The sequence below is a fragment of the Rhinatrema bivittatum genome, chromosome 3, assembly GCF_901001135.1.
Source record: "Rhinatrema bivittatum chromosome 3, aRhiBiv1.1, whole genome shotgun sequence".
Classification (NCBI taxonomy): domain Eukaryota; kingdom Metazoa; phylum Chordata; class Amphibia; order Gymnophiona; family Rhinatrematidae; genus Rhinatrema; species Rhinatrema bivittatum.
Window position 1 is genome coordinate 157,066,352 of NC_042617.1, and position 26,340 is coordinate 157,092,691.

The window sequence follows — 26,340 nt, forward strand, 5'->3', positions numbered from 1 at the left end:
ATCCAGTCTGCAATATGCCTAAGCATGCACGTGAGAACTCAAATATCCAGTCTGCAATATGCCTAAGCATGCACGTGAGAACCCAAATATCCAGTCTGCAATATGCCTAAGCATGCACGTGAGAACCCAAATATCCAGTCTGCAATATGACTAAGCATGCACGTGAGAACTCAAATATCCAGTCTGCAATAAGCCTAAGCATGCACGTGAGAACCCAAATATCCAGTCTGCAATATGCCTAAGCATGCACGTGAGAACCCAAATATCCAGTCTGCAATAAGCCTAAGCATGCACGTGAGAACCCAAATATCCAGTCTGCAATAAGCCTAAGCATGCACGTGAGAACCCAAATATCCAGTCTGCAATATGCCTAAGCATGCACGTGAGAACTCAAATATCCAGTCTGCAATATGCCTAAGCATGCATGTGAGAACCCAAATATCCAGTCTGCAATATGCCTAAGCATGCACGTGAGAACCCAAATATCCAGTCTGCAATAAGCCGAAGCATGCATGCTAAGTTATATCTCTGCAAGTTTGGGCAATTCAAACCCCCTCCAGAAATAGGCCGCATCAGGACATGCAATGGGAGTCCCACCTTTTTTCCTTTCCAAATAAAACTTCCTAAAAGCCTCTGGCCCTGCCCCACCCCTCACCTTTTTCGAAGCCCCGGGACCTACACGCGTCCCGGGACTTTATGCGCGCACTGGGACTTTCTAAAATAGGCCTGGCGCGCGTTACCCCGATTTACGCGTGTAGGGCTTTTAAAATCTATCCCTAATAGTTTACTTCTCCCCAATACTTTTAAGTTTTAAAAATGTCTCCAAGCAGTATTTACTGATTCTTTCCAGCCACCTGCAAGGTGATCCTCTCCTCTCAGTTCCTCCACTGGATTTTCCTCTATCTTCCCCACCAACCTATCTTCGGAATATACTGATTCATAAAAACTCTTCAGGACTGCACAAATATCTTCTTTTTTTTTTTTTTACACTAGTTTGCTGTCTTTTCTTTTAAGATGTTCTCTAAAAGTTTTCCCCTCCCACACCTTCACAGCATTGACCAAGGATTTCCCTGCCTTGTTGCAAAATCTGAAGAAATTATGCTCTGATTTTTGTAGCATTTTTTACACCCTTTTGTGTAGGCACATATTCAAACTGTCCAAAATAGTGTTGTATTCCACCTTACTTTCTTTAGACAGTTGATTCATTAGTTTTTTTCTTTGCTAGTTTTAATTTTTCTTCTAATTGCAGAATAGATTTATTGTGTCATTTATTCCTCCTGATTAAGAGAATAGATTTATTGTGTCATTTATTCCTCCTGATTAAGTACGATATTATTTCACCTCTTAAAGACAGCTTTACTGGTCGCCCAGAAGAGCTCTGGGGACGTTGTTATGTTCAAATTCACGCCATTTATTTTGTAAAAAGGTTTGGAATTCGGTATCATATTTTAAATGGGTTTGAAATTTCCAAATGAACTCGGCCTTCTCATTCCCAGCCAAATTACAGTCCACCCAAATAAGATTATGGTCAGATTATGGTTCCTGGCACGCGCAGATAGACGCGCCGATTTTATAATACGTGTGCACCGACGCGCACATGTTATAAAATTCGCTACCCATGTGCACATGCGTGCCTGATTTTATATTGACGTGTGCACGTGAGTGCCTACATGCGCGTAAGGGGGTAAATTTTGTAAAAATCACACGGTGACGTGATAAGGCCTTTCCCCAGTTCCCTCCCAGTCCACTCCAATAAAGGAGCGAACTGGGTGGGAACTTCCTAAACCCCCTACTTACCCTGTCTGCCTTTTCCCCTATCCTCCCTGACTCCTAAAACCCTTCTAACTAGGTTTTTTTTTGTTTATAAATTTCAAAACGTACCTGAGAAGTAAGTTGCGCGGGCCGGCTGGCCTAATGGCGCTGTCCTGGCCTGCCCAGGCTCCACCCCTTTTTTCACACTGTAATCTTTTGCACGTACTGGGAGATACGCGTGTGGCTGCTGCGCTTTGAAAGTGTGCACGGCCCGGCCACGCGCATATCTCCCAGTATTGCTGTGCACCGGCCTTTTAAAATCAGGCTGTAAGAATGTAATGAATGCGAGACATAGAAGTATGGGCTCTCCAGATGTGAGTGTTGTCTCTCACTTCAGGGTTTAAGGTTTGCCAAACATCCAAATGATTTAATTGTTGACGTAAGTAGGCGAGTCTCTTTCTTTTGCTATTTCTCAACTGAGTAGATTCAGGAGCTTTATCCAAACACATATCATGAACACAGTTAAATCCCCGACTAAAAATAAAGAGCCTTTCATATTTATAATAAGAGTATTTACCACTCCAACAAAAAAACTTTGGTGAAACTCGTTAGGAGCATACAGATTACAGAGGGTAACCTCTTTCCCATTTAACTTCCCTATTATAATAATAAACCATCCCTCTGAATCTTGTAGCTTTTTCCACCTGAAAATTTTGATTCTTATTTACCAAAATGGCTACTCCCGCCTTTCTTTCCTGTGCTGCTGAAAAATAACAAGAACTCATCCATTCTCTGCAAAGCTTTTTGCTTTCTACAGCTGAAAGATGGGTTCTTGTAGACAAGCAAACAAACTACACGGTCCAAAAGACTCAGAGTGAAAACAAACACTTATTCAAGTCGAGCAACTACAGCAGTTCAGTTCCCTTAATTTTTATTAACGCGTCCAAGCTCAGCCTCGTAATAGAGTAACCTTTACGCATCCGAAACAGACCCTGAGGAGGAATGCTCATCTCAGTCAGTGTTCTGCACAAAAATTATCAGAATCAGCCCCTAAAAAGAACAGAAAAAATTTGCGATAAAAGTAAAGACCAAAAATAATTATAACTTGTTCACAAATTGTTTCGCTTTTTCCATTTCTTCAAAAACTTGCACTTTGCCCTCATACCACACACGCAAGTGAGCGAAGTATTGCAAGGAGAATTTGATTTGTTTCTGTGCCAAAATAGCACGTAGTGGGTTGAAGGCTTTCCTCTTCTTCGACACAGACATCGAGTAATCTTGAAACAGCCTGATTATTTTAGCATTATACTTCATTTCTTTCAGCTTTCTGTACACCACAAATATCATTTGCTTGTGTGTGAAATTGAGAATTTTTGCTAAGATAATTCTCAGTCTTGGGTCGCTATCTTACCTAATGCCCAATCGGTGCGCTCGTTCTGTCCGAAAACTGTCTGGGAGAATTGGTAGATTCAGAACTTCTGGGAGCCATTTTTCTAAGAAGGTTGGTAGGTTAGCATCGATTATTTTTTCCGGGAGGTCCACTATTCGATTCAATTCTCTAAATCATCTAGTTCAGCCTCCTGAAGTTTCACCAGCTGTTCCAGCTTTACTATTCTGCCCTCCTGCGCAGCCGCCTCATCCTCCACAACAAAAATTCGGCCCTCTACCGTTTCCATCCTAGAGCTAAAGTCTGAGATTGCTGACTTAATATCAGCAATTTGCTCTGATATAGTGGCAAGGTTTTCCTGTAAAGCAGTTACTACCACCATAGTCAATTCTACTATCATTTCATGGGTAAGACCAGGTCCCAGAGGACTCACAGTTGCAGCGGCCATTTTGCCTTCACTCCTGCTGATTTTTTCTTCATCTCTTTTTGCCCCCTTCATGGACATGATGCCAGGCTATTTGGGGTAGATTTTAAGACCCACTGCACGTGGTTCCTGGCAGGCGCACATGGACGAACTGATTTTATAACATGCGCGCGTTTCCTTGCGCATGTTATAAAATAAGATGTCCACGCACACATGCGTGCCCAGTCCACTCCAATTAAGGCGCTGTTCTGGCCCGCCCCCCTTGCCCTGCCCTTCTGCATGTAACAGGAGTTATGCGCATGGCCAGGCCCTAGGTAAAATGCGCGTGGCACGTGCAGGACTCCATTTTTTCATGCGCTCGGGCCTTTTAAACTGTCGACATACGTGAGAGCCTCACAATCGCTTGTTCAAATATTGTGTCTTTAAGGGTCGGATTTCAGCGGAATAGAAAGAGTGGCACCTGGAGCTCTGAGACGTCTTCCCAGGCTCACCACATCACGTGACACTCCCGCTCCCCCCCCCCCACTGATACTTTAAAACCAGATCCAGTCCATACGAGGAGAAAGAGGACGCAGTTCTCATACGAAGCAGATGATAAGCCTATTCAGAGCTCTAAGGAACAACTGAAAGTGAACTGTTATTTCACAATCATTGACATAGCAACACAATTGGCTGAAGAAAGATTCACACAGATGCATCAAATTAGTTCTGTGTGTGGCTTCCTTTATAATGTTCACAGTTTGCTAAATAGAATATCAAAGCGCAGATTTGGGCAGTGAATTGTGAACCATTACAAGACACGCGCCACAGTGTTTCTATGGCTAGTGGTGAGCACAGCGTTTCTAAGCAAAATGTAATCAAAGCATGCACTTGCTCCTCAGCGATGCAAGAAAGACTTGCTGGGTTATCTCCACCTTGTCAACAAAGCATGATATTATTTAAAATAGAAATCCAGGCTAGTGGATGCTAAAATATATGTTTTAGTTAGAATCAGAATAATTTTAACAATCATGGGTTGTTGAAAATGCATAATTAGTACCCCACAGGATATTTAATACATATAATTAATAATTTGCTTCTGATGAGAGTAGATTTGAAAGGGATTTCCATAGGTACAAAGCATTTTACTTGCTTAAATCACCTGTCTGAAACTTGCCCACCCTGTATGTGGGTAAAAGTACGTGTGTATTCCCATATGCTGCATCATTTTACCTGTATTGTAGTGGAGGAATTCCTGGGGTGGGGGGAAGAACGCAACACATATACGGTAGTTATGATCATCAAAAAAAATGATATGCCTACTTTTCTTTTGAAAACTGGTGCAAAGACAGCGGGTAAAAAGTACCTGCGGACAATTTAAATAATTATTCCCTTATTAGTTCATGATGCTTGTTTTATATCTACTATTTATAACTCTGAAACAACCTCCACGAAATGGCATAAACTATTGACCTGAAAGAAACGAAGTATGAAAAGTAAGATTCTAAATTCTAATGGGCATTTCCTCTAGATTATATATGTGGCACCGTGAGTGGCCCTCAGGGTAGCCGGAGGACAGATTCAGGCTGGACTCTGGCAAAAACCAAAAAAAATCTTTCATAAAATTCTTTATTAATTGCATCAAACAAATAAAAGCAACTCTGCTATGCTTCACAGTTCAGCAGTATTCTCTTTCTCTAGGCTTCCTTCTCTCCCCTGGGCCTGGCTAGTTATACGCCTTCCCGGGGACCACTGCCGAGACCAGGATTCCATGCTGTTTTAGGCTTAAAATAGACCAGGCCTGATCTTTGGATCCAGTTTTTTTTTTAATTATTTTGGGGTGTTCTCCTGTATACTCCTTCACAAATATTATCCTGTGAAAAGTGAAGAACAAAATGAACAATGGGAAATTATAATCAACATCATATTCTCATTTTTCAGGTACAGTAAATCTGTGATTATGAACATTAATATTCAAAAGTTGATTTTGGGATGGCTAATACCCATTCACTGGCCCTAGACTGAAGACATGGGGAGGACAAGTTTTAATATTTTTTGGGTTTGTTTTTTTTTCATAGTGTTTACTCATATACAAATATTTTGAAAATTGCTCCCTCAGTGCAGGTAAAAGTGTGTGCGCTGTTTCATAACGTGCATCTTTTCATCTGTGGGGAAACGTGGAAGGGGCTAGGTCAGGGATTTTATTGCGACATCCTCGTGCTTTCTTTGCACCTGCTTTCAAACAGGAGCAAAGTACCCTTGTTTTCACACCGGCTTTGAACTTTCAAAGGGAAGCTCTGCTGCGGGTTTCCCTTTGAAAATGAGCTTGTAGCTCAACCTGCTAGCTACAGAAAGTTGCCCCCACAGTATAACTGAGGAAGATAGACACTGGTTAGGGAACATAGAAAAAGCATGTGCATTTCCATTATATGCAACAGAGGACTGAACCCAAAGCATAGAAGGGAAATAATGCCACAGCAATCTGGGGCCAATGCAATACAGTGCGCTCAGCCGCTGCTTTTCTGTTCTTCTTTTAAAAGTTTAAAGAAAAAAAAACTCAGCCGGCCGCATTAAGAAGACCGACGCCGATATGCTCAGCGTCGGTGTTCATAACCGGCCGGCTGCGTTATGAAAACTGACGCCGATAAACTTGGCATCAGTTTTCATAACTGCAGTCCGTGTTCATAACCGGCAGACCCCCTAATTATAATATAGCTTGGTGCCCCCCTTGCAGGCACCATGCATGCATTAAGAAAGCGCTCGCTTTCCGCGTGTTTTTTTGCATCGGCCCCAGAGAGGGATAGGAGGAGGGAGCATGCATGCTGAAAAAGCACATTGAGTTCTTGAAGCTATGCATCTTCAGCAGGAGTCAATGAGTACAGGCTACCTATTTTTTGTCCAGTCAGCTAGATACTGATGAACTCCAATCTGGCTTTTGGCAGCACAACTTTAATTTCCACTTCTCCTCGCACTAGAATTGCGATCAACGATTTCCCACATTCTCAACAGCGCCCATCTGTGATCCAGCTTTTGCTAATCTCAACTCGAGTTTCAACATGGAGCAGGAATACTATTACCGTTTTACCTGAACTGACCAGCTCTGATATTGACAGTGCCTACAGTAAACGCCGTACCCTTATCATTAAGGCTGTAACAGACAACATTCTCCGTGGTTTTTGAAAAACTTACATTCCAGTGTGGAACGCTGAATGAAATAAATTGGTCATCTTTCATGAATCTGCATCCACACTGTAGGAAAAGCAAAATATGGTTGAAATTACATGTGCCTTGGAATTGGTACATATTTTTAGTTGCATTTGAGAGCAATTTTAAGTCAGGCCATTTAACTATAGTAAATGTTTACAAGCTGTTAAATGCCCCATTTACCAACATCTATGTCTCCTCCCCCCCCCCCCCCCCCCCCCAATGATGGAGTAATGTAGTAAGGTGATGATTGGAATAGCAGTCTAAGAACCAGGGAAGCCAGGGTTCAAATCGCACTGTCATTCCTTGTGATTTTGGGCAAGTCACTTCATCCTCCATTGCCTCAGATACAAACAAGAATGTAAGCCCTCTGGGGCAGGGAAATACCTACAGTATTTGAATGTAACCTGCCTTGAGCTACCAATGAAAAGGTAAGAGCTAAATCTAAATTAAAAATAAAAAAAAATTGCTACCATGACACTTCTTGATCACCTTGAAAACAAAGAAAAATAGATTCAAACCATTGAAAATATCAACTTTATACATTCCAGCAGGAAAGCCTGGTCTACCATTATCCATCTTATTGGTAACATCCACCACCAGCTCCAGTCAAGGCCAAAAAAATTGCAAAACAGTTTACAAATGTAACCTACTGACAGGGCACATAAAATGATAAGAGTATCTGATGCCTGATAAAGTTATCTGGCTACCTTTAAGACAGTTGGGTACATTGAAGGTTTCTTGTTTTAGGTTTTAACCAGTAAACCCCAATAAACATCTCCAATGCAAAAACATTTAAATAAATATTTATTAGATAAACACTGGACAAACACCACTTCTACTAGTTGTCTCAGTCGAGCTGGCCAATTTGGGGATGCCCTCAAGCAGGCGGGATTAGGAGACGGGAGCAGGCAAGCCAAGCATGTGGTCTTCTGCATGGATCAGAAGTGGGCAGGACCAGCGAGGATCTTCTGCCTGACCAGCCTTCTTCTCTTCATGTTGAACCCTCCAGTGCTGGTGGCTGGTCTTCTGGAGGGTAATGCACTGGGTCAGGAACAGGGAGTGCAACGGCAAGATGGAAGGCAAGGAATGAGCAAAGACAGAACAAGTCCAGAACAGTATACAGGAAACACGTAGGAGCGCTACGCCACCGAGAAACCTAGTCAGCACACAGAAGGGCCACTGAAACCTACAGGGTACAGGAAGACCACTGGGAGACCCACAGGGTCCAGGAGGACCACTGGGAGACCCACAGGGTACAGAAGGGCAACTGGAAAACCCACAGGGAAAAGGGTCACTAGGAGGCCCACAGGGAGCAGAAGCAAAATTGTGAAACACACTGACAAGGGAGGTCACTGAAGGGCATACACAGAACAGGATGCAGAATATAGGCAGACAGGATAGGCCCAAACAAGACAAGGAGCACAGGCAACGAGACAAGGCAAGGTAGATAGACTAGAAGGCCTAAACTAGGCAGAAGCTACAAGAACAAGGTTAAACAGGCAAAGGTCCAAGAACAAAGGGCAAAGTTATAAAGGCAAGATGACAAGAACAAGTGGCCAAAGGCACTTCCATCCTGAGACAGGACGTGAGCTGTGAGGGAGGTTCATATAGAGCTGGCATTGCTATGTCATGCAGGCAGGGCCAGTGCAAGGGGATTAGGTGCTTTAGGCACCTTCTGCCTTGCGCCGCATTCCCCCATTCCGGTTGCGTGACACACCCCCTGCTTCCAGTTGCGCCACCCCTGGTCATGCCGACACCACCCCCCAACTCCCCGGTCATGGGCCCGACTCCTTCCTCTAGGTTTTTTTGGGCTGCTGCTGGTCATGGCCCTACATGGCTCCCGCCCCCTAATGGTCGGCCACCTAGGTCCAGGCCTAGCTCGCCTAGTGCTCCCACCAGCCCTGAATACAGCCTTCAAGGTGGCGGCTAGAGCAAGTCAGTGTGGCTCAGTGAGGGCCCCTGCTGGTGGGGGGAGGGAGCTGTCTAGCAATCAGCTTTGTGACTCTAGCACTCTCTCATCTCTCCTTTGCCTACCCTTGATTATACTCTTTGTTTTTGTGCCTTTTCCATGTTATCGACTCCTCAGCTGCACAGATGTTTGTATTTGATTCAGCTGGAGAAGGTACACAACAATGGTCCTTATGCTATGAAAACACAGATTTTTACTATCCCCAAAGAGCCCCTAATTAGCTGGAAAATAAACACCTAATGTAAATTTACAATTTATAAACCTCTAAAATCATAAGCCCTAGGTATATTCGATTGTGCACCCGTACCTCTGAATATTCTGCCAAAATTAGCCAGCAAAGTTTATCAGGCTAACTTTGCAAGCTGGCCAGTGGCTAAATATTGCCCCCCTGTGGGTTCAAAATTCAAAGCTGTGGTCAAGTAGATGGTGTAATAGACCTCACACAAAAGCAAGGATTGTATTCTTCAGGCTAGACATGGAACTAAAAACTAGAGGAACTGAAACAAATCTCAGTGAGCCTGGAAGATGTAATAAGGCAAATTGACGAATTAAAAAGTAGCAAATTACCTTGACTAGATGGTATGCATTCCAAAGTGCTGAAAGAACTGAAAAATGAAATTGCAGACCTACTATTAGTAATGTATTAGTAATTTGTAACCTATCATTAAAATCCTCTACAGTACCTGATGACTGGAGGGTGGCCAATGTAATGCCAATTTTTAATAAGGGTTCCAGGGGTGATCAAGAAAACTACAGACAGTGCTGGGCAAAATAGTAGAAACTATCATAAAGAAATTATTGAACATATACTGTAGATAGTCATGGTTTAATGGGACAAAGCCATCATGGATTTAGCCAAGGGAAGTCTTGCCTCACCAATCTGTTACATTTTTTTTGAAGCCGTGCATAAACGTGTGGATAAAGGTGTGTCAGTTGATATAGTGCATCTTAATTTCCAAAAAGCATTTGACAAAGTCCCTTACGAGAGACTTCTGAGGAAGTCATGGGATGAGCGGCCATGTCCTATCGTGGGTGGGGAACTGGTTAAAAGATAGAAAACAGAAAGTAGGTCTACATGGTCAATTTTCTCAGTGGAGAAAGGTGATGAGTGGAGAGCCTGGGATCTGTTCTGGGACCACTGCTTTTTATCGTGTTTATAAATGACTTGGAAATGGGAACAACGAGTGAGGTGATCACATTTTCCGATGACACCAAATTATGCCGTAAGGCATGTTAAGATACATGTTTATGAAAGATGTTCTACTGTATTGTCCTCTTCTGAAAAACATAAAGGAAAAGAGGTGGTGTCTAGCAGCTGCATCATTATCATGCTCACAGTATGTGCCTCTAACGACCTTGTTGCTAGGCAAGTAGACTGGGGAAGACAGTTCTGTTTTCACCACAGTCTGCTGCTCTCCTCTCCACAATCAATCAAAATGAGACTCTACAATGCTGAAATCAACGCATCCGGCGACAATAAATTATTCCAAAGCCATGCTGGGAAAAATGAAAATAACTTACTCTTAAGATTGATGCAATTGTTATTTTCATATTCTTTATATTCTGTGGATCCATGAAACAGGCCTACAAACGTTATTTGCTTATTTGGTTTCATTCATGCGGGCTCACTCTTTCATCTTAAGAGAATTAGATGCTACAATTAGGCCAGCACCTATGTTTTAAAGTTTTGAAAGTCAAAACATTCTGTGTATCCAAATTTGGAAATGATTGTCATGTATCTGAGAGAGATCTGGAAATCAATTACAACAGAGAGAACCAGTGTGGGGGGTCGTGCCCCAAAGAGCCGAGTAATTAAAGCATCAGTACCGTGATGACAAACACAAGCTCTCCAGAATAAGTGCACACTGGCAGAGGTGCTGACACGGGGAAGCAACACGTCATTTGACCGAGTTGACCCAAGCAGTGCTTGATCTCCCTTCTGGGGCCTGAGGAGGACTATCCAGGGACCTGGCCACCACCACAGAAATGCTTGAGGAGACAGCAGGTAAGGCTTGTTCGAATCCCTGGAAAGTGGCAACCGTTTCTAGGGGAAGTCTTTTATCCTCTGAAGCGGAGAAGGTGATACTAGCAAGGCAGCAACCATGGAGAAGTGGCTGGCTGAAACACCAGGCACAAGCACCATATCATAGGGCCTCTTTAGCCCAGGCCATTATCTTCCACCCCTGTCCAGGGAAGACCGGTCAGCTAATCACACTCCCTGGCAGACTATCTTGAAATTCTGGGACAGCAGAGAATAGATCAAACTGTCCAGCTAGGCTTAAGGGCCATATGCACTGCATAGGAAATCCAACTGCACTGCAATGACATACAACACTAAGTTAAGAGCATGCAAAACCTCCAATGAAATACATGGACCACGACAGCCACCCACGGACAGAGGCACTGCCACCCTTGGTGACCTGGGACATACTGTGGCAAGGCACTGCCCTTAGGCCACAAAAACCTTTGTCCACCATTAGAGTCTAATAATAGCGTGGGAGTTAGCGCTAGTTTGGCTGACAGAGTCAAGGTGGAAAGCAGACTACAAAGATGTGTTTTATGATTTGTATTTTTGAGTTTCAAATATATATGTTGTGATGTTAACACTCTGCTATGATTAATTCAATTAAGTGGTCTATAAGAATCTACCATATAAATGGGATAGGACCGACGTGCCGCAAATGCGCAGTAGAGAGCAGCTCTACTGCGCATGCGAGCACGTCGGCCAGAGTTGGCCTATTTAAAAAAAATGGCGCTGGGAGAACCTGTAGCGGCAGCGGCAGCAGTGAGGACCCGGACCCGGAGCGGCGGCGGCAGTGAGGACCCGGACCCGGACCGGCGGCGAGGACCCGGACCGGCGGCGGCGACCTGGACCGGCGGCGAGGACCAGGATTCGTAGCGGCGGCGGCGCGCGCGCACCATCCAAAGGGGTTGTGAATGAGCTGGGAGAGGAGGGGAGGGGGAGGGAAGAGAGAGTGAGGTGAGAATAGAAGTGGAAGGGAGAGGTGGGAAGGGAGAGGTGGGAAGGGAGAATGGGGGAGGAGGAAGTGGAAGGGAGAGGGAGAGGTGGGAAGGGAGAAGGGGGAATGAGGGGGAGGGGAAGGGGAAAGTTGAAGGGGGAAGGGAGAATGAGGGGGAAGGGGGAAGGGAGAATGAGGGGGAGGGAAAAGGAGGGGGAGGGGGAAGCGAGAATGAGGGGAAGGGGAAAGGGAGAATGAGGGGGAGGGAAAAGGAGGGGAGGGGGAAGCGAGAATGAGGGGGAGGTGGAAGGGAGAATGAGGTGGGGGTGGAAGGGAGAGGAGGGAGAATGAGGGAGGAGGTGGAAGGGAGAATGAGAGGAAGGGGAGGTGGAAGGGAAAATGAGGGGACGGGGAAAGGGAGAATGAGGGGGGGGGAAGGGAGAATGAGGGGGAGGTGGAAGGAGAGGAGGGAGAATGAGGGAGGAGGTGGAAGGGAGAATGAGAGGAAGGGGAGGTGGAAGGGAGAATGAGAGGAAGGGGAAAGAGAGAATGAGGGGGGAGGTGGAGGGGGGAGGGAGAATGAGGGGGAAGGAAATGGACCGAAAATTTTTTTTTTTTTAATGTAGCCCGTTGTTACGGGCTTAACGGCTAGTTATAAAATAAATAATAAACATCTGCAGATGATTGCAATTTACTGAAACTGTGAGAACAGATCTGTGACATTGTCCTGTCTCTATAGGTGTTTTCTTGTTTACTCACTGTTGTCTTGCTTTCACAGTGTCCTGTTTCTGTTGCTAATGCTGTGTTCATGCTTTTATTCTGTATGGTTTCCTTGTTTGCTGTTATACTGCCAACTGGTAGTCAGCTTCACGTTCACAGCTTCTGCTGTATTCAGTGCAGCTGGCTCTGAAGTAGGGCTTGCCATACCTGTCCTGGGTACCCTACAAGTTAGGTTTTCAGGACATCTGCAATGAATATGCATGAAATAAATTGGCATATCATGGAGTCTCAGTATATTCAAATTTATCTCATGCATATCCATTGTGGATATCCTGAAAACCCGACTGGCTGTGGGATCCCCAGGACAGATTTAGGAAGCTCTCCTCTGACTTGGAAGCAGGGGTTCCTGGGTGTTTTTCCTTGTGTGGTTCTAGTCAGCTTTGGCCAAGCTTGTGTGCTTCAGCAGCTAATCTGGCCAATCCTGTGACCCAGACTGCTCTAGTCATTTTCATTTTCAGTTTATGCTCAGTAAGACTCTGTTTATGTTTGTCTGTTATTAAAGTTTGGAATGGAAGAACCAGCCTCCTCTGTCTGTGAGTAAAGACTAAGTTAAACTATCTGTTTAAGCTGAGCACAGGAAATGTGTAGCTGAGATAGAACAAACACCTGCCACCACACAGAAACAAAAATTTCAGCCACTGAATGCAAATGAAGGTAGATGGTGATGCACATTTTGTAGTGATTTTGCACATTTTAAGATTGAGACATGAACGCTGTGTTATTATAGGGAGCAATTTTGAATATCCCACACTGCATGAAAGTAGAAGAGAGAGAACTGTATGATATAGGGAAAAGGGTAAACGTTTCTTTTATTTTCAAATTATCTGATTATGTGAATGGAAAGATTTTTATATGTACAGTATTTTTTTTTAATTCTAGTTGTAATGTCTGGCAGTGGTCTATTCTTTTAAGCTTTATGTCCTGTTATTTGGGTGAGGAGTGTTGCACACCCTAACTTTTGCTTTTCCCCACCCCCAATCCAGTGTCCCTGAAATCTATAATCCAGTTTTGGGCTGACTGTGGAGGGTAGATTTGGAAGCCAGAGGGAGAGAAGAGCTGATATAAGAGAGAGAGAGAGAAAGAGGGACATGCTGGTTGTTCATGTGTATGAGAAGGAAATTGTATATTTTGGAATATGTCTGTGTGAGAAAGGAAGTTGTGTGTTGAAGGGTGGGTATGAGAAGGGAGATTGCGAGTGTATGGGTGTGTGAAAAGGAGATTTTTTATATTGGAATGTGTCTGAGAAAGGAGGTTATGTGCGGGTGTGCACGAGGAAGGAAGTCATTTGGGAATGTGTGTGGGTGTGTGAGAAGGAAATAATATATAGGGGTCACCTAGAGCTTCAAAATTTTGGGGATGGCAAAATCCTGCCAGGTCGAGGCACAGAGGGGTGCCTAGGATGCCAAATACTCTTGCATTGACTCTGCCTGAAGCTCCCTTTCTCCTCCTTGCTTCCCTTTCCTCCCCATCTATCCTCTAGCCCTCTGCACCCCCAATGCTCTGTTCTTCACCTCTCTCTCCTCTGAGAACCCCTCTGCCTTTTCTCACCCAGCCCCAAATGCCCTCCCTTTTCTCTATCCCTTTCTTCCCTTCCCAGCACAGACCAATAAGATCCATTCCCCCCTCCCCCCCAAAAAAACCCCAAAACAAATTATATGGATGAATAAGAAATTACAGAACATTATTTGTATAAACATTTAAAAGCACATTAATATGCAAATCAATTCAAACTTATGCAACTGTGCCACATAATTGCTGTAAAATTGCAAAACCTTTGCTGCTGAATTTTCTCTTGCCGCAGATTCTATATTGGAGCCATTTTATTTCTTATCCACTTTATACACCACTTTGGGTGGCCTTTATATCAAGGGCCAGGAAAGTGGTTTTATAAATAAACATGAATGGCAATCTTCTAGCCATTTATGAATACAGACATCAGCACAAAACAAGATTATAAAGTAAACAAAACACAATTCTAAAGCCTACTTGGTTAATAAGTTTATGGACTTCTCCAGGAACCAGTCCAAATCTGGCAACTATCTGATTGGCCTAGCAGTGGGTCATTTTGGTAGTTCATGGCTGGATACTTTCAGTTAACTGACCAGTGTTAGCCACTTTATTTGGGCTGCAGAGGCCATTGTCCTTAGCTGCTCTTTCACCCCCAGCCTGACCCTGCCATGGACTTCTGGCATCTTTGCAACTTGAAATGATAAGTTCCTCCATAGGATAGTAGAAGCAGCAATCCAGTGATCCTGAAGAAAGATCCCAATGCACTACCCGATTCCAGGATGGTGCCTCTTCTTCTGGCATATTTAAGTAGTTGCAAAGGGATTCCTTTCTTGAGGCCGCGAGGACTGGAAGTGGAGGAGGCTGCTGCCGCTAGTTCGGTGGAGAGAGAGAGTGAGTAAGCAAGCAAGCATATGTGTTTGAGAACCTGTGTGTGTGTGAGAGAGAAAGCATTTATGTGAGTGACTGAGAGCCTGTATGTGTGATTCAAAACTTGTTTATGTGAGAGAGTATGTGTGTGTGATTGAGAGCCTGTGTGACTGAGATCCTTTGTGTGTGAGATAGCATGAATGTAAGTGGATGACTGAGAACCTGGATGTATGAGAGATCATGTGTATGCATGATTAACAGTTTGTGTGTATAAGTAAGACAGACAGCAAGTGTGTCTGTGTGTGATTGAGAGCCAGTGTAGGTGAGAGAGCATGTGAGTATGTGATTGAGAACCTGTGTGTGTGAATGAGAGTCTATGTGTGCGAGAGAGACAGCATATATGTGTGTGATTGAAAGCCTGTGCGTGTGTGAGAAAAGACAGACAGCATGTGTGTAAATGTGTGGTTAAGAGCCTATATAAGTGAGAGAGAAAAAGCATGTGTATATGTGCGTGATTAAGAGTCTATGAAATTGAGAGAGAGAGCATGTGTATATGTGTGTGATTGACAGTGTGAGAGAGAGAGCTTGTACGGTATGTGGCTGAGAGAGAGAAAGTTGCAAGTAAACCATTCCTCCTCCTGCTAATTCAAAACAATCTCAGGGCACCTGGATAGCAAACATTCCTTGATATGCAGAACAAAGCATTTTTTTTATCCTTATTATTTTTCATTATTGGATCTTTGTGTCTGCTATTTTGAAATATTTTATTGGTATTTAGAAATTTTTTATATGAGTTTTTAATTATTGGCTATTCCATTCATCAGCTGTTTTAAAATCATCTGTTCTTTGTTAGTATGGTTTTACTGCTATTGATTTTATATTTCTTAATTTTGTTTTATGAGGACTGGTGATGTTTCTCTTTTCCCTTTGTTACACTGCATACAATCTCTCTGGCTTGTTGTGGTTTCCAGTTCAGTTTTTGTCTGCCTGTTTCTAGTTAAGCTTTATGATCTCTTTATTCTTTGTTAGGAGAGGGTCTGTTTCTGTGTAGGTCTCTTTAGCAGCCTGGCTTGTTCCTTTTTCCTAATAGGAGGTGTATTGGTGTCTTAAGGCCTGGTGCAATATTTTCAGTGTTGCCTTTTCTTAGGTAAGGGGGTTACTATTTGAGTGCTGGAAATTGGTGCTGTTTTGGTATGGAATGTTTACTATTTATGCAATTTCTGTTCAGAGTTCTTATCTTTCCTTTGTATCATTCTTAACAATAAAAATAATACTGGGTCTTTATTTTTTATTTCCGCCATGAATTGTAATGAGCAGAGTGTCATATATGTGTGCATAATCTGTTAGGGGTTTCACAATGGGAAAAAAAGTTGAGAACCACCGATATAGAGGGCATGAAGTAGGAAGCACTGGCAGGGTATGAGCATGCAGGAGGAGAGCTTCTGCCAGTGTATGGTGAGTGGAGTGCTTGTGGAAGGGTATTCAGCCACCCTAGGCGGCGATTCTCATATTCTCTCTCTCTAACTGCCTGATTCGCTAAGGCTTTTCTCCCATTCTGTGTCTATGGGAAAATACAATGATGGACAATTTAGCTACAGATCTAGCGACAGTTTAGCTACAGATCTAGCGACAGTTTAGCTACAGATCTAGCGACTCTCACAATTCTAATATTTCCATCAGACTCTCTACTTACAGAGCATATCTGGAAGCAGGAAAGTACAAAACAGTGAGACTTCCTCTGTTAGGGTGCTGCAGCAGACTACAAGAGAGAGAAGGTTGCAAGCGAGTCAGCCCTCCTTTGCCTAGAATGCCATGCTGGCTGGTCCCACCCTCTCTTCCCTGCTACAGCCCCTCATTCCTCAGAATAAATTCAGCAGGTTCAGTCTCTCGCCTAAACTCCCACCCCGAGAATATGCGTGTGTGATCCACCTCGCTTTTCCCACCAATCTTGGGCTCACCGGCTGTACTGATGCCACTGCACAACATAGGTTTAGCTACGTTTTACCTAATCTGGAGTCTTTTCACAGTGGATCTAGTGACTTTTTTCAAGAAGGAGTTGGCAACACTACTAGGGCAGGATAAAACCAAAGACAAGAAAGCGCGGGAATGACGGGAAAGTGGATGGCCCCGGGGGCGGAGTGCGCATAGATCTATGGGGAGGAGGAAAGGGAATGTCGGGTCGGGCTCTTTAAACTAAGCTGGCGTTAGGCAGTGCTGCCCGATCGGTGTAAGGCCCGGCCGATAAGCGGGAGGGGGATCGACTTCCTTTTCTGTCGCGTTTCCTGTTCCTGGCCTCGGGAGAGCGGAAGACGCGGCAGCGATGAGCAAGCACGTCTTCTTGACAGGGCCGCCCGGTAAAGCAGCTTCTGAGGGCGGGGAACATGGCCAACGTCCGCATGCTTTTAATTTATTATTGTTATTATATCTATTTTTTTTGTGAAAGGCTTCTGTGATTTGGGCTGGTTTCACCGGTGCGCTCCAAATCCGGATCCTGGCTCCACTTTAAGGGAACGAGAAGAGGGCAATTGCCGAAACTGCTGGTTGGTTCTGAAAGGAGTGCAGGAAATGTACACATGAGTGCGTGTAGCTGCAGGAGTGCATGACTAAGACTGTCAGATCCTGCTGGTTTGTTGGTTTCAGAGCGAAGCCTGTAGGCAGGGACAGTCTGAAACCTGTACATCACAAATGATAGCGACACTTTTGATAACATTTAGGAATTTTACGTTTGGTGTTGCTTTATAATATATATTGGTAGAAATACACAAAACGTCTGTAGTCTCAGGTATCTTTATTGTAGCAGTGCGTCTGTAAGCACAGGATTTCTAATTATGAAGACGTTCATAGAAGCAGTCCTTCGTGCCATCCACTCCAGTCTTCCTCCTCACATCCACACCTTCTCTCCCTCTCCTTATTCCGTGTTTTCTCTTTTCCAACCCCTGTCTCCTGTGCTTTTTGTGCCACCACTCCCCCTCCTCATCCCCAGCCTTCTCAAATACACCTACTACTGCTTTATCATTTCTTCTTAGTACCAATACCCTCACACACACTTCTGGTACCAATTTCTCCTCCCCCCATACACAGTCAATCCCTTCTCATGCTCCAAGTCAGCCTTCCCCTGTTAGGCCTAGTAAGATAAGTCACTGCCTCCGCTTTGCCCATCAGGATACCTTTCCCTGCCAGACCCTGATGAAACACTGTTGACTCTTTCCCTACTGGGCTTGGAGAGATGTTGCTGCTTCTTTTCCCACTTAGCCTGGTTGGATGCCATTCACTCTTCTCCAGCTGGGTACAGATGGTGTATTGTTCTTTCCTCCCCACACTGAGCCTCGGTGGGGCATTGCTGCTTCCCCTGCTGACTTACTGGATGACTGTTCTCAGATAAACAGGAAGGAAAAAACTACTTCAGGTAGCTAACATCAGATTTTTGTTTCCTTCTCTAGGAGTTGGAAAGACGACTTTGATCCAGAAAGCCACTGATGTTCTAAAATCTTGTGGCATTCCCATGGAGGGATTCTACACAGAAGAAGTGAGACAAGGCGGGAGAAGAATTGGGTTTGATGTTGTCACTTTGTCTGGACAGCGAGGAACTTTATCTAGAGTTGGGTACTGATATTTATGAAATTTTCTGTCTGATTGTCATTTGACTTTTTCACATAGGATATTTTTCCATCTTTTATGTTTATGAATAAAATCCTGATGATTCAATTCGGATAAATTACAGCCCACACAAGGCCTTGCCCATACTGAAACCCTATATTTAGTTACATTTCACACAGACCTAGTAAATCAGGCCTTTTGGTGTTTAGGATCTTAAGTTTAGTGAGCCATTTTTGTTTCATTAGGTGTAGGGCCTCTTTGAGTCAGCAAGATCCTCTTTCACTTGTGCAGGGCTGTGATCAGCTTCAGGTTAGTTCCTGAGATGTGGAAACCACAGCGGTGAAATATAGGGCAGTACAATTGATGAGCAAACTCACACCTGGCACTGAAGAAACTGAGGATGTCATTGCAGGGTTCTCAGTGGGATTGCAAAATGGAACGCCCAGGCTTATTATGCTATGTGAAAGGTGTGGGGAGTGATCGAAGCTGAAGGAGGCTGAAAGTAGGATGAAAAGTTAGAGGAGATACTGGGAAGCTCTCACTTATTTACAAGGGTGCTTGAAAATGTCTACGCATATATTATTGTTTTTAAGTGTTTTGGAACATAACTATGTTGACAATTAAGACTTAAGATTTCAATATCCTCTGCATGCAGGGTTAGTCATAGTTGAAATGAAGCAACTGATAGCAGTACTAGCAACAGTTTTTATCAGTTATCTTTAATCCATCTACAGGGTTATTTTTATTCCTCTCAGTTGCTCGTGCAGGACCTCAGAGGCAGGCTGAGCTCCGAGAGCCTCAGTGCATGGATGAAGTAATAGTGCATTCATTAGAAACTGGAGAACGTCTTGGGAAGAGGGATCCTATTCCAGCAGGATGTATGCCATCTTAGCCAAAATGGAGCCTGCCTCCTGGTGTTAAGAATTAAAAAGGAGATAGAGAAGCTTTTAAACTAGATCATGAAGGAAAGCTGACAGTTGCTGAAGAGCACATAGTTCATAGCAAGGTATACACAAAGGATGCCATGAAAAAAAGGGAAAATAAATTATTCTGACAATAAGGATTGGAAAGAGCAGATTCCAAATTACTTGAATCAACTGCTAATAAGCAGGTTATGAAAAAGAATAAAATCAATACATTTAAATGTTTGCATGTAAATACAAGAAGTCTAAAAACTAAGATGGGAGAGTTAGAATGCATGGTACTAGATGAAGATATTGACATAATGGGCGTCTCGGAAACCTGATGGAAAAAGGGCAACCAATGAGACACCATGATACTAGGCTACAAAATATATTGAAATGACAGAACAGGTAGAAGTGGTGGTGTGGCACTATATGTTAACGATTCCATTGAGCCAATTAGAATATAGATTCTACAGGAAACTTACTGCACTCTGGAATCTCTAGGGATAGAAATTCCATGCATGACCGAGAGGAGTATAGCAGTGGGAGTTTACTTCTGGCTCCTCCACCAGGATGGTGAAACAGGTTGTGAAATGCTAACAATAATGGGAAATTTAAATTACCCCTATATTGAATGGGTGAATGTCTTTATCAGGACATGTCAGGGAGGTTAATTTTCTGGATGCCATAAATAACTGCTTCCAGAAATATCTGGTTCTAGAACTAACAAGAGGGAGAGCTGCTTTTTAGATCTAATTCTGACTGGACTGTAGGATCTGCAAGGGGTAATGATGGTGGAGCTGCCTGGCAAAAGTGATCATAACGAAATCAGATTTGAAGTAATCACTGGAGCGACAATAATAAATAAAACTACTGCAATAACATATAAAGGGAGACTATGATAAGATGAGGCAACTAGTTAAAAGGAGCAGTTTCAAGGGTTAAAAGTCTGCCTGAGGAGTGGCAACTTCTTAAAAAAACACCATCCTAGAAGCCCAGATAAAATGGTGCTGTGAAAAAGGCTATCAAAGCCAAAAGGGCATCTTTTTAAAAAATAGAAGGCAGGATCTATTGAGGAAAATAGAAGATCTGTCAAATTAGATATAAAACATTAATAAAGCAGGCCACAAAAGAATTGGAGGACTTTAATATTAGCAAAAGCTAATACTAGAAACTTTGTCAAGTACATTAAAAACAAGAAACCTATGAGGGAATCCATTTGGGCCATTAGATGACCAGGGTGTAAAAGAGGCCCTTGGGGGAAGGGAAGGTGATTGGGACTAACTCGTGAAAATGGGCTGGAGGGGGGACAAAAATGAGAGAGAGTGGTGGAGATGGGTTGCAGGGTGGGGGAGAAGAGACATTGAGAGGCCTAGTGGGAGAGATTGGAGGGGAGGGCATTGGCTGTGGGGGGAAGAGACTGGTAAAGATAAACTGGGTGGAGAGAGAGTGACAGAAGAGAGACTGATGAGGATGGGGTGAGTCTGGTGGACCTTCAGACAGACCTGCACCACTGAGAGAGAGGAAGGAGGAATTGAAACAGGCCTGCACCGCTGAAATTGGAGGAGGGTGGGGAATGAAGAGAGGTTCAGCACACCCCCTGCACGCCTCCTGACTAAGTTCACTTATTTATTTTAAAGAAACTTATCCTGTTGCATGGATAGGCAGGTAACCAGCTTATAGATTTTGACATCTTGGATGGGAAAAAAAGTGAAAAGTACTCAGCCCCAGTAGAAGACCTCTGTCTTTTTGCTCAATTCAACATTGCCTTCCAATGCTGAGACTATAATGCCTATTCACTATTAACCGATGCAAGAAGTGCCTCATACTGAAGGTTTTTTATTTGCTGCCTTTGAATGGAGTATCTGATGATTGTGGCTTTGTTTGAAGTTTATGATTCTCTGCTTTAATTTGATAAAACCTATGCTAAAATCAGAGTTAAGAAAAGTGGTCCCCGCAGGATGCAGTAAGCTAATGACATGCAGGAGTGAAAAAAGCACGCTAAATTGGAAAAGCATGCTTTTTTTGATATGTGGTCACTTGCATGCCAATCTGCAGTGGAAAAAAAAATTCCCTGACCTCCCAAGTGGATGTCTCCCTCTTGCTTGACCTGATGTGGTCGGCACAGCAAGCCCTCCCTCTCACCTTAAATGAAGTCGGGCTGGGCGAGCCAGACAGGGCAGAGTCAGGTCCAGTTCAGTAGATCCTCCTTCCCCTCCCGGTCCCCCTCCCTCTCACCTTAAACAAACAAAAAAAACCCCAAAGTCGGCCCAGCAGAAATATCACCTCTCCAAATCCCTCCTCTCCCCCAACTGGGAAACCCCAGCCGGAGAAGACCTCACCATCTTGGCAGGACTGTTCCCTCACTAGAAGCCGATTGGTCCCTCATTGTCACATATCAGGGAAAGGGCCAATCCGCTCTCAGAATTCTGAAAGGACAGTCTTTTGAAAGAGGATTGGTCCTTTCACTGACATGTGACAGTGAAGGAGTGAATAAATATTAAGTGTAGGGCAGGTCCCTGAGGCACTCCACTAACCACCCTTGTTTCCTCAGAGTAAATTCCACTTCTAGCCACTCTCGTGTCTATCACACAGCCAGTTGCTTTTATTTTGTGACCCGGTAATTTCCTCCAACCCAGTTTGAATCAGGTCTGGGATCCTGATGGCATGAGCCTTCATTCACAACTACCTGAAGATTTCCCCCCTATTCTATAATCCCCCCCCTCCCCCCCTCTCCTCCCAAAGGTACCTAGCCTGGTCCAAGATAAGATGAATTTTTGGACGTGCAGAATGTCACAAAAAGACACTCTTATAATCAAGGCAATGTAATACTAAATTTTAACATAAAGTGCTCCTCGTCCCCCCCCTATGCTTCCCGAATAGACTAGCCCGGCATGGCCATATCTGAGTCATGGGACTCGCTGCAACCCATCCCAGTGACAGAAACAATATCTAGCTCTGCCTTTGCCTTCAGGACTTGCAAGTGTGGCACTGTATTACTCTGAAACTCTGAACATGTCTCCTTTTCTCTATTAAACCAAAAATACCACTACAATGATATCGTGTAAGTGAAACGTCGTGTACGGTGATCATTTTGGTCCTACAGTCTTCTTTTGGGCTTCCCGTTCAATGAGATTTAGCCCCCAAAGGTGCTTCGGTGATGTGAACCTTCACTTGCAGCTCTGCACATTTCCCCCCAGTTTTGTTTTTCATCCCCTCCATGTAGCCCAGTCCTCCACCAAGTGCAGAAGAACGCAGCCCTCTCTAATCAAATGGGTGCGTGCCCTGAATCTGGTCAGCACCCTCCGCCCCCATTCAGCCAAAGGAGCAGGAGGGTCTCGAGGGCTGAGCCCAGCTTTCCCGGACAGCAGTGGGCACTGTGTGCTTGTATTAGGCTATCTGCCCAGTCCTTAAGGGGGCAGTGTTGGAGAGCACTGTCATGAATGTGCATAAGTGGCTCTTTGAAAATATCGCCAGCAGGTAGTACGCAAAAAAGCAGGCGGAACACGATTTTGCGTGTTCTTTTATGTGCATGCTGAATAATTGTTCTGGGGGTTCGGGGTGGGGGCGAAGTTGTGGCAGACTTGGGATTTGCTTGTATGCTTTTGGTTTTCAAAAGTCTGCAGGTCAGCACAAAAGTTACACTTTCAAAGTGGATTTATGTGTGTGCATCTGCACTGAACATTCGGGCTAAAGTCTGCGGGTACAATGTACTTTGCAGACTGTAGCCTGTGTGGGCTGTTTTGTAAATTACCTTCTAAATATACTGGGGGCTTAATTTGTGGGGGAACGGCCTGGAATCTTTGTAGATTTAAGAGGCAGAGCAGCAGGAGTGTCCTGCTCCAGCCCCTCCCCTCTAGGCAGCCCACAGGGAAAAGGGGGATAAGCCTGAAGCAGACAGAACAGAGAGCAGCCACTCTGTCCCTGTTGTTCTGCCCCCCACCCCCAGTAGCCTTGATGATTGGCATTACTGCTCACAAGTTTCAGACTTGTGCTAATTTGACTATCTTTACCTGGGGCACAATTTACGGTAGAACATCTTAGAACAGCATTTTGCTACCTCTTTTTCTGGGATCTGAGAAAATGGAGTAGAGCGAATGAGTGTAAATTCATTGCGGTAGGTGAAGGACAGCTGGAGGTTGAACACTGGTGGGGGCTGAGGATGGAGGGATCACTGTGGTAAGAATGAAGCATTTGGAAGGGAGCTCCTGGCTTCACCTCCCTCTGAAAGTTCACACCTGGCCATGGCCTCACTCTTGAGCCCCTCCCCCCACTCCACAGTTCACCCTTCCTTTTTGTCTACAAATTAAGCCTTGAGTATTACTTGAGACTCCTTGAAGCCCAAGCACGGAAAACATTCTTCACCTAAATTAGTACATTCCTAGCTCTCTGTTTCTCACCCCCATGATTTGTGCTATAAGGTAGGACACTATAACAATTGTCAGACACAAGAGCTGCAGACCTATTGCTAGTTTGGTGTAATATAGGAATGTCTAGGTTTGCGCTTTACTCTCTGATTCTGCTGGTTTCTCTCTTTTCTTCCTTTCTCTTTGTGATTTGCTTTCCCTCTTTCTTGCTTTGTGAGGTTTCAGCTTTCTTTGTATTTGCTGGATGTTGTTATTTATTTGATGTATTTTTGGTTGTGAAGTATTGTTGATTATTGGTTTTAAGTTATTAAAAAGTGCATATCCTGATCACGTGATATGGTGAGCCTGATCAGACGTGCTGCGGAGGGCTCCAGACACCATCCCCCATACAGCAATTAAATCTGGAGACATCCAAACTCAAGCAGCTTAATTTGGACAATTACATTGGATGACATATGTCTATCGACATGTACATGCATAAAGCCACTGTAAATATGCCTATAAAAAGTGGAAAATCAGAGAAAATAAAGCCAAAGGGAACTGCAGAAAAGATGGCCACTGATTCTGAAAAACAGTGAATCATCTTTGAACATGCAAGCTATGGATGCTCTGATGTTAAAGGTGACTGGTGCTGTGATTGAGACTCTGGATACCAGATTAAAATGTATGTCAAAGCAAATTTTGGAACTTAAGGATTCGCTGGCCGAAGTTACCCTGTGGTTAGAGATGGCTGAAGGAAGAATCTCATGTTTAGAAGATGACTCCACGGCTGTGGCAGTAAAAATCTCTTCCCTTGAAAAACAACTTGCTGCACAAAACAAAAAGATAGAGGACCTAGAGAACAGATCTCATAGGAACAACCTCCATCTTGTGGGTATCCCGGAATCAGTTGTGGACCTTTGTTTGGACGGGTTCCTGGCAAAATGGATTCCAGAAGTACTGCAAATACCGGACTAAACAGGGCCTACTAAAAATAGAGCATATCGGCTTGGCAGCAGAAGAGATGGTGACGGAAGACCCCATATTATTGCAAAATTTCTCAACTGGACGCACAAACAACAAATTCTACAAGTCTACTGTAAACATCGGGAGATATTTCAGAACAGTAAAGTTTGTTTTTTTTAAAAGATTATTCCTTAAAAGTTGCAAAGAATTTAATCTATGTATCTCTCTGCTGCAGAAGAATTTGAAATGCTTTGTAGTTTCCCGCTTGCCTGGGGCAAGATGCACATTTTTGAAGATCATACTGCCACTAAATCATTTATAGACAAATCTACCTTGAATTTGAGGCCAAGTGCGCTTCTCATTACCTTTTTGCAGCTGGAATTTTTGTTCTGAAGCTGGAGGATAACCTTTGTGTCCCTTTTTGTTCGTTTTACATTTTCTAATAAAGTTTCAAGATCGCAGGCTTGGCTACTGTGTCACCGCAATATAGCCGCCATACCATTCGGCTTCTTTCAGCCATAAATTTCTGTCCCTATGAGGTCGGGAAAATCCCGTCGTGGCCAGTGTGGATAAGCTCCCAGTACACCTATGCTGTAAAGGCCGGATTTTAAAACCCCGGCGCGCATAAATCTTGGGGTTTACATGAGTGGCCTGGCTTTATGTGCGCCGGGCCAATTTTCAAACAGGTCCGGCCATGAGCGTAAACCCTGGGACACATGTAAGTGCTGGGGCCTTAAAAGGGGGCAGAGTGGGGCTAGAAGTGCCCAGTACAGGAGCAAAACATGAGTTAAAATGGGGGAGGCTACGATAGGGTCTCAAGGAGTGCCTCCAGAAGGGACTATATAGGGTTTTATGTGAACCACATGCGAAGAGAAAACTATTCTCATTGTTCTTTGTTGGAAGGTACTGTTAGATAATTTGGTAAGCTATTAATTCAAATGGTTCAAAAAAATACACAAAGGGGCAGATTTTCAAAGCCCTACGCATGCTGGGCCTAAAGCCCCGGGACGTGTTTAAGTCCCGGGGCTTCAAAAAAGGGGTGGGGCCAGAGGCTTCCGGCACAGCGGCCATTTGCCGCTGTGCTGGAGGATCGCGTGCCGGCAGGCTGCCGGCACATGCAACTTGCGCCTGCCCAGAGCATGTGCAAAAGGTAAAACAAAGGTTGGGGGTGGGGGTTTAGGATAGGGCTAGGGGGCGGGAGGGTTAGGGGAAGGAAGGTTAGGTTAGGGGGTTAGGAAGTTCCCTCCCAGGCCGTTCCGAAATCGGAGCGGCCTGGGAGGGAACGGGCGAAGGCTGCGGGCATCAGCGTGCGCAAGACGCACTAGTGTGCACCCCCTTGTGCGTGCCAACCCCAGATTTTATAACATGTGTGCACATTTATTTATTTATATTTTATTTATTTTTAACTTTTCTATACCGACATTCCTGTCTAAAATACATATCACATCGGTTTACAGTGCAACAGAAAATTCGCTCGGGGGCGATACAATAAACAGTAGCGGGGGGGGGGGGAATAAACTTTACAAGAAACAGCTGAATTGAGAACTGAACAAAGAGAAACAATGAACTGCATAATTTTCACAGTGCGTAGCGAGGGGATTATCAAATCTTTAATATCAGAGTTGAGAACGGAGAGGATCCTAGGTTGAAGCATTGCGTGACTAGCATTAGTATGCAATAAGGCCAAGTGAA

At 44.1% G+C, this 26,340-nt stretch overlaps 1 protein-coding gene and 1 long non-coding RNA gene across 4 annotated transcripts in view; one reads left to right on the forward strand and one right to left on the reverse strand.

The window, feature by feature from the left end:
* Positions 1–5,163: 5,163 nt before the first annotated feature.
* On the reverse strand, positions 5,164–16,969 carry LOC115087113. 2 transcript variants are annotated; one of them, XR_003855438.1, is made up of 5 exons: positions 16,840–16,969; positions 16,528–16,593; positions 9,286–9,323; positions 6,732–6,791; positions 5,164–5,416 (listed from the first exon to the last, which is right to left on the reverse strand). It is a non-coding gene; the product is annotated as an uncharacterized LOC115087113 (long non-coding RNA). The 2 variants fall into 2 exon arrangements; XR_003855439.1 differs by lacking the exons at positions 9,286–9,323; positions 16,528–16,593.
* Positions 16,970–17,054: 85 nt separating this feature from the next.
* NTPCR (nucleoside-triphosphatase, cancer-related) overlaps positions 17,055–26,340 on the forward strand; it is a 29,286-nt gene continuing 20,000 nt past the window's right edge. The window contains exons 1-2 of one of the 2 annotated variants that reach the window (XM_029593866.1): positions 17,055–17,188; positions 18,275–18,437. In XM_029593866.1, the coding sequence (XP_029449726.1) occupies positions 17,155–17,188; positions 18,275–18,437 (197 nt within the window). In that variant the 5' untranslated portion in view covers positions 17,055–17,154. The other variant, XM_029593867.1, reaches the window with a different exon arrangement.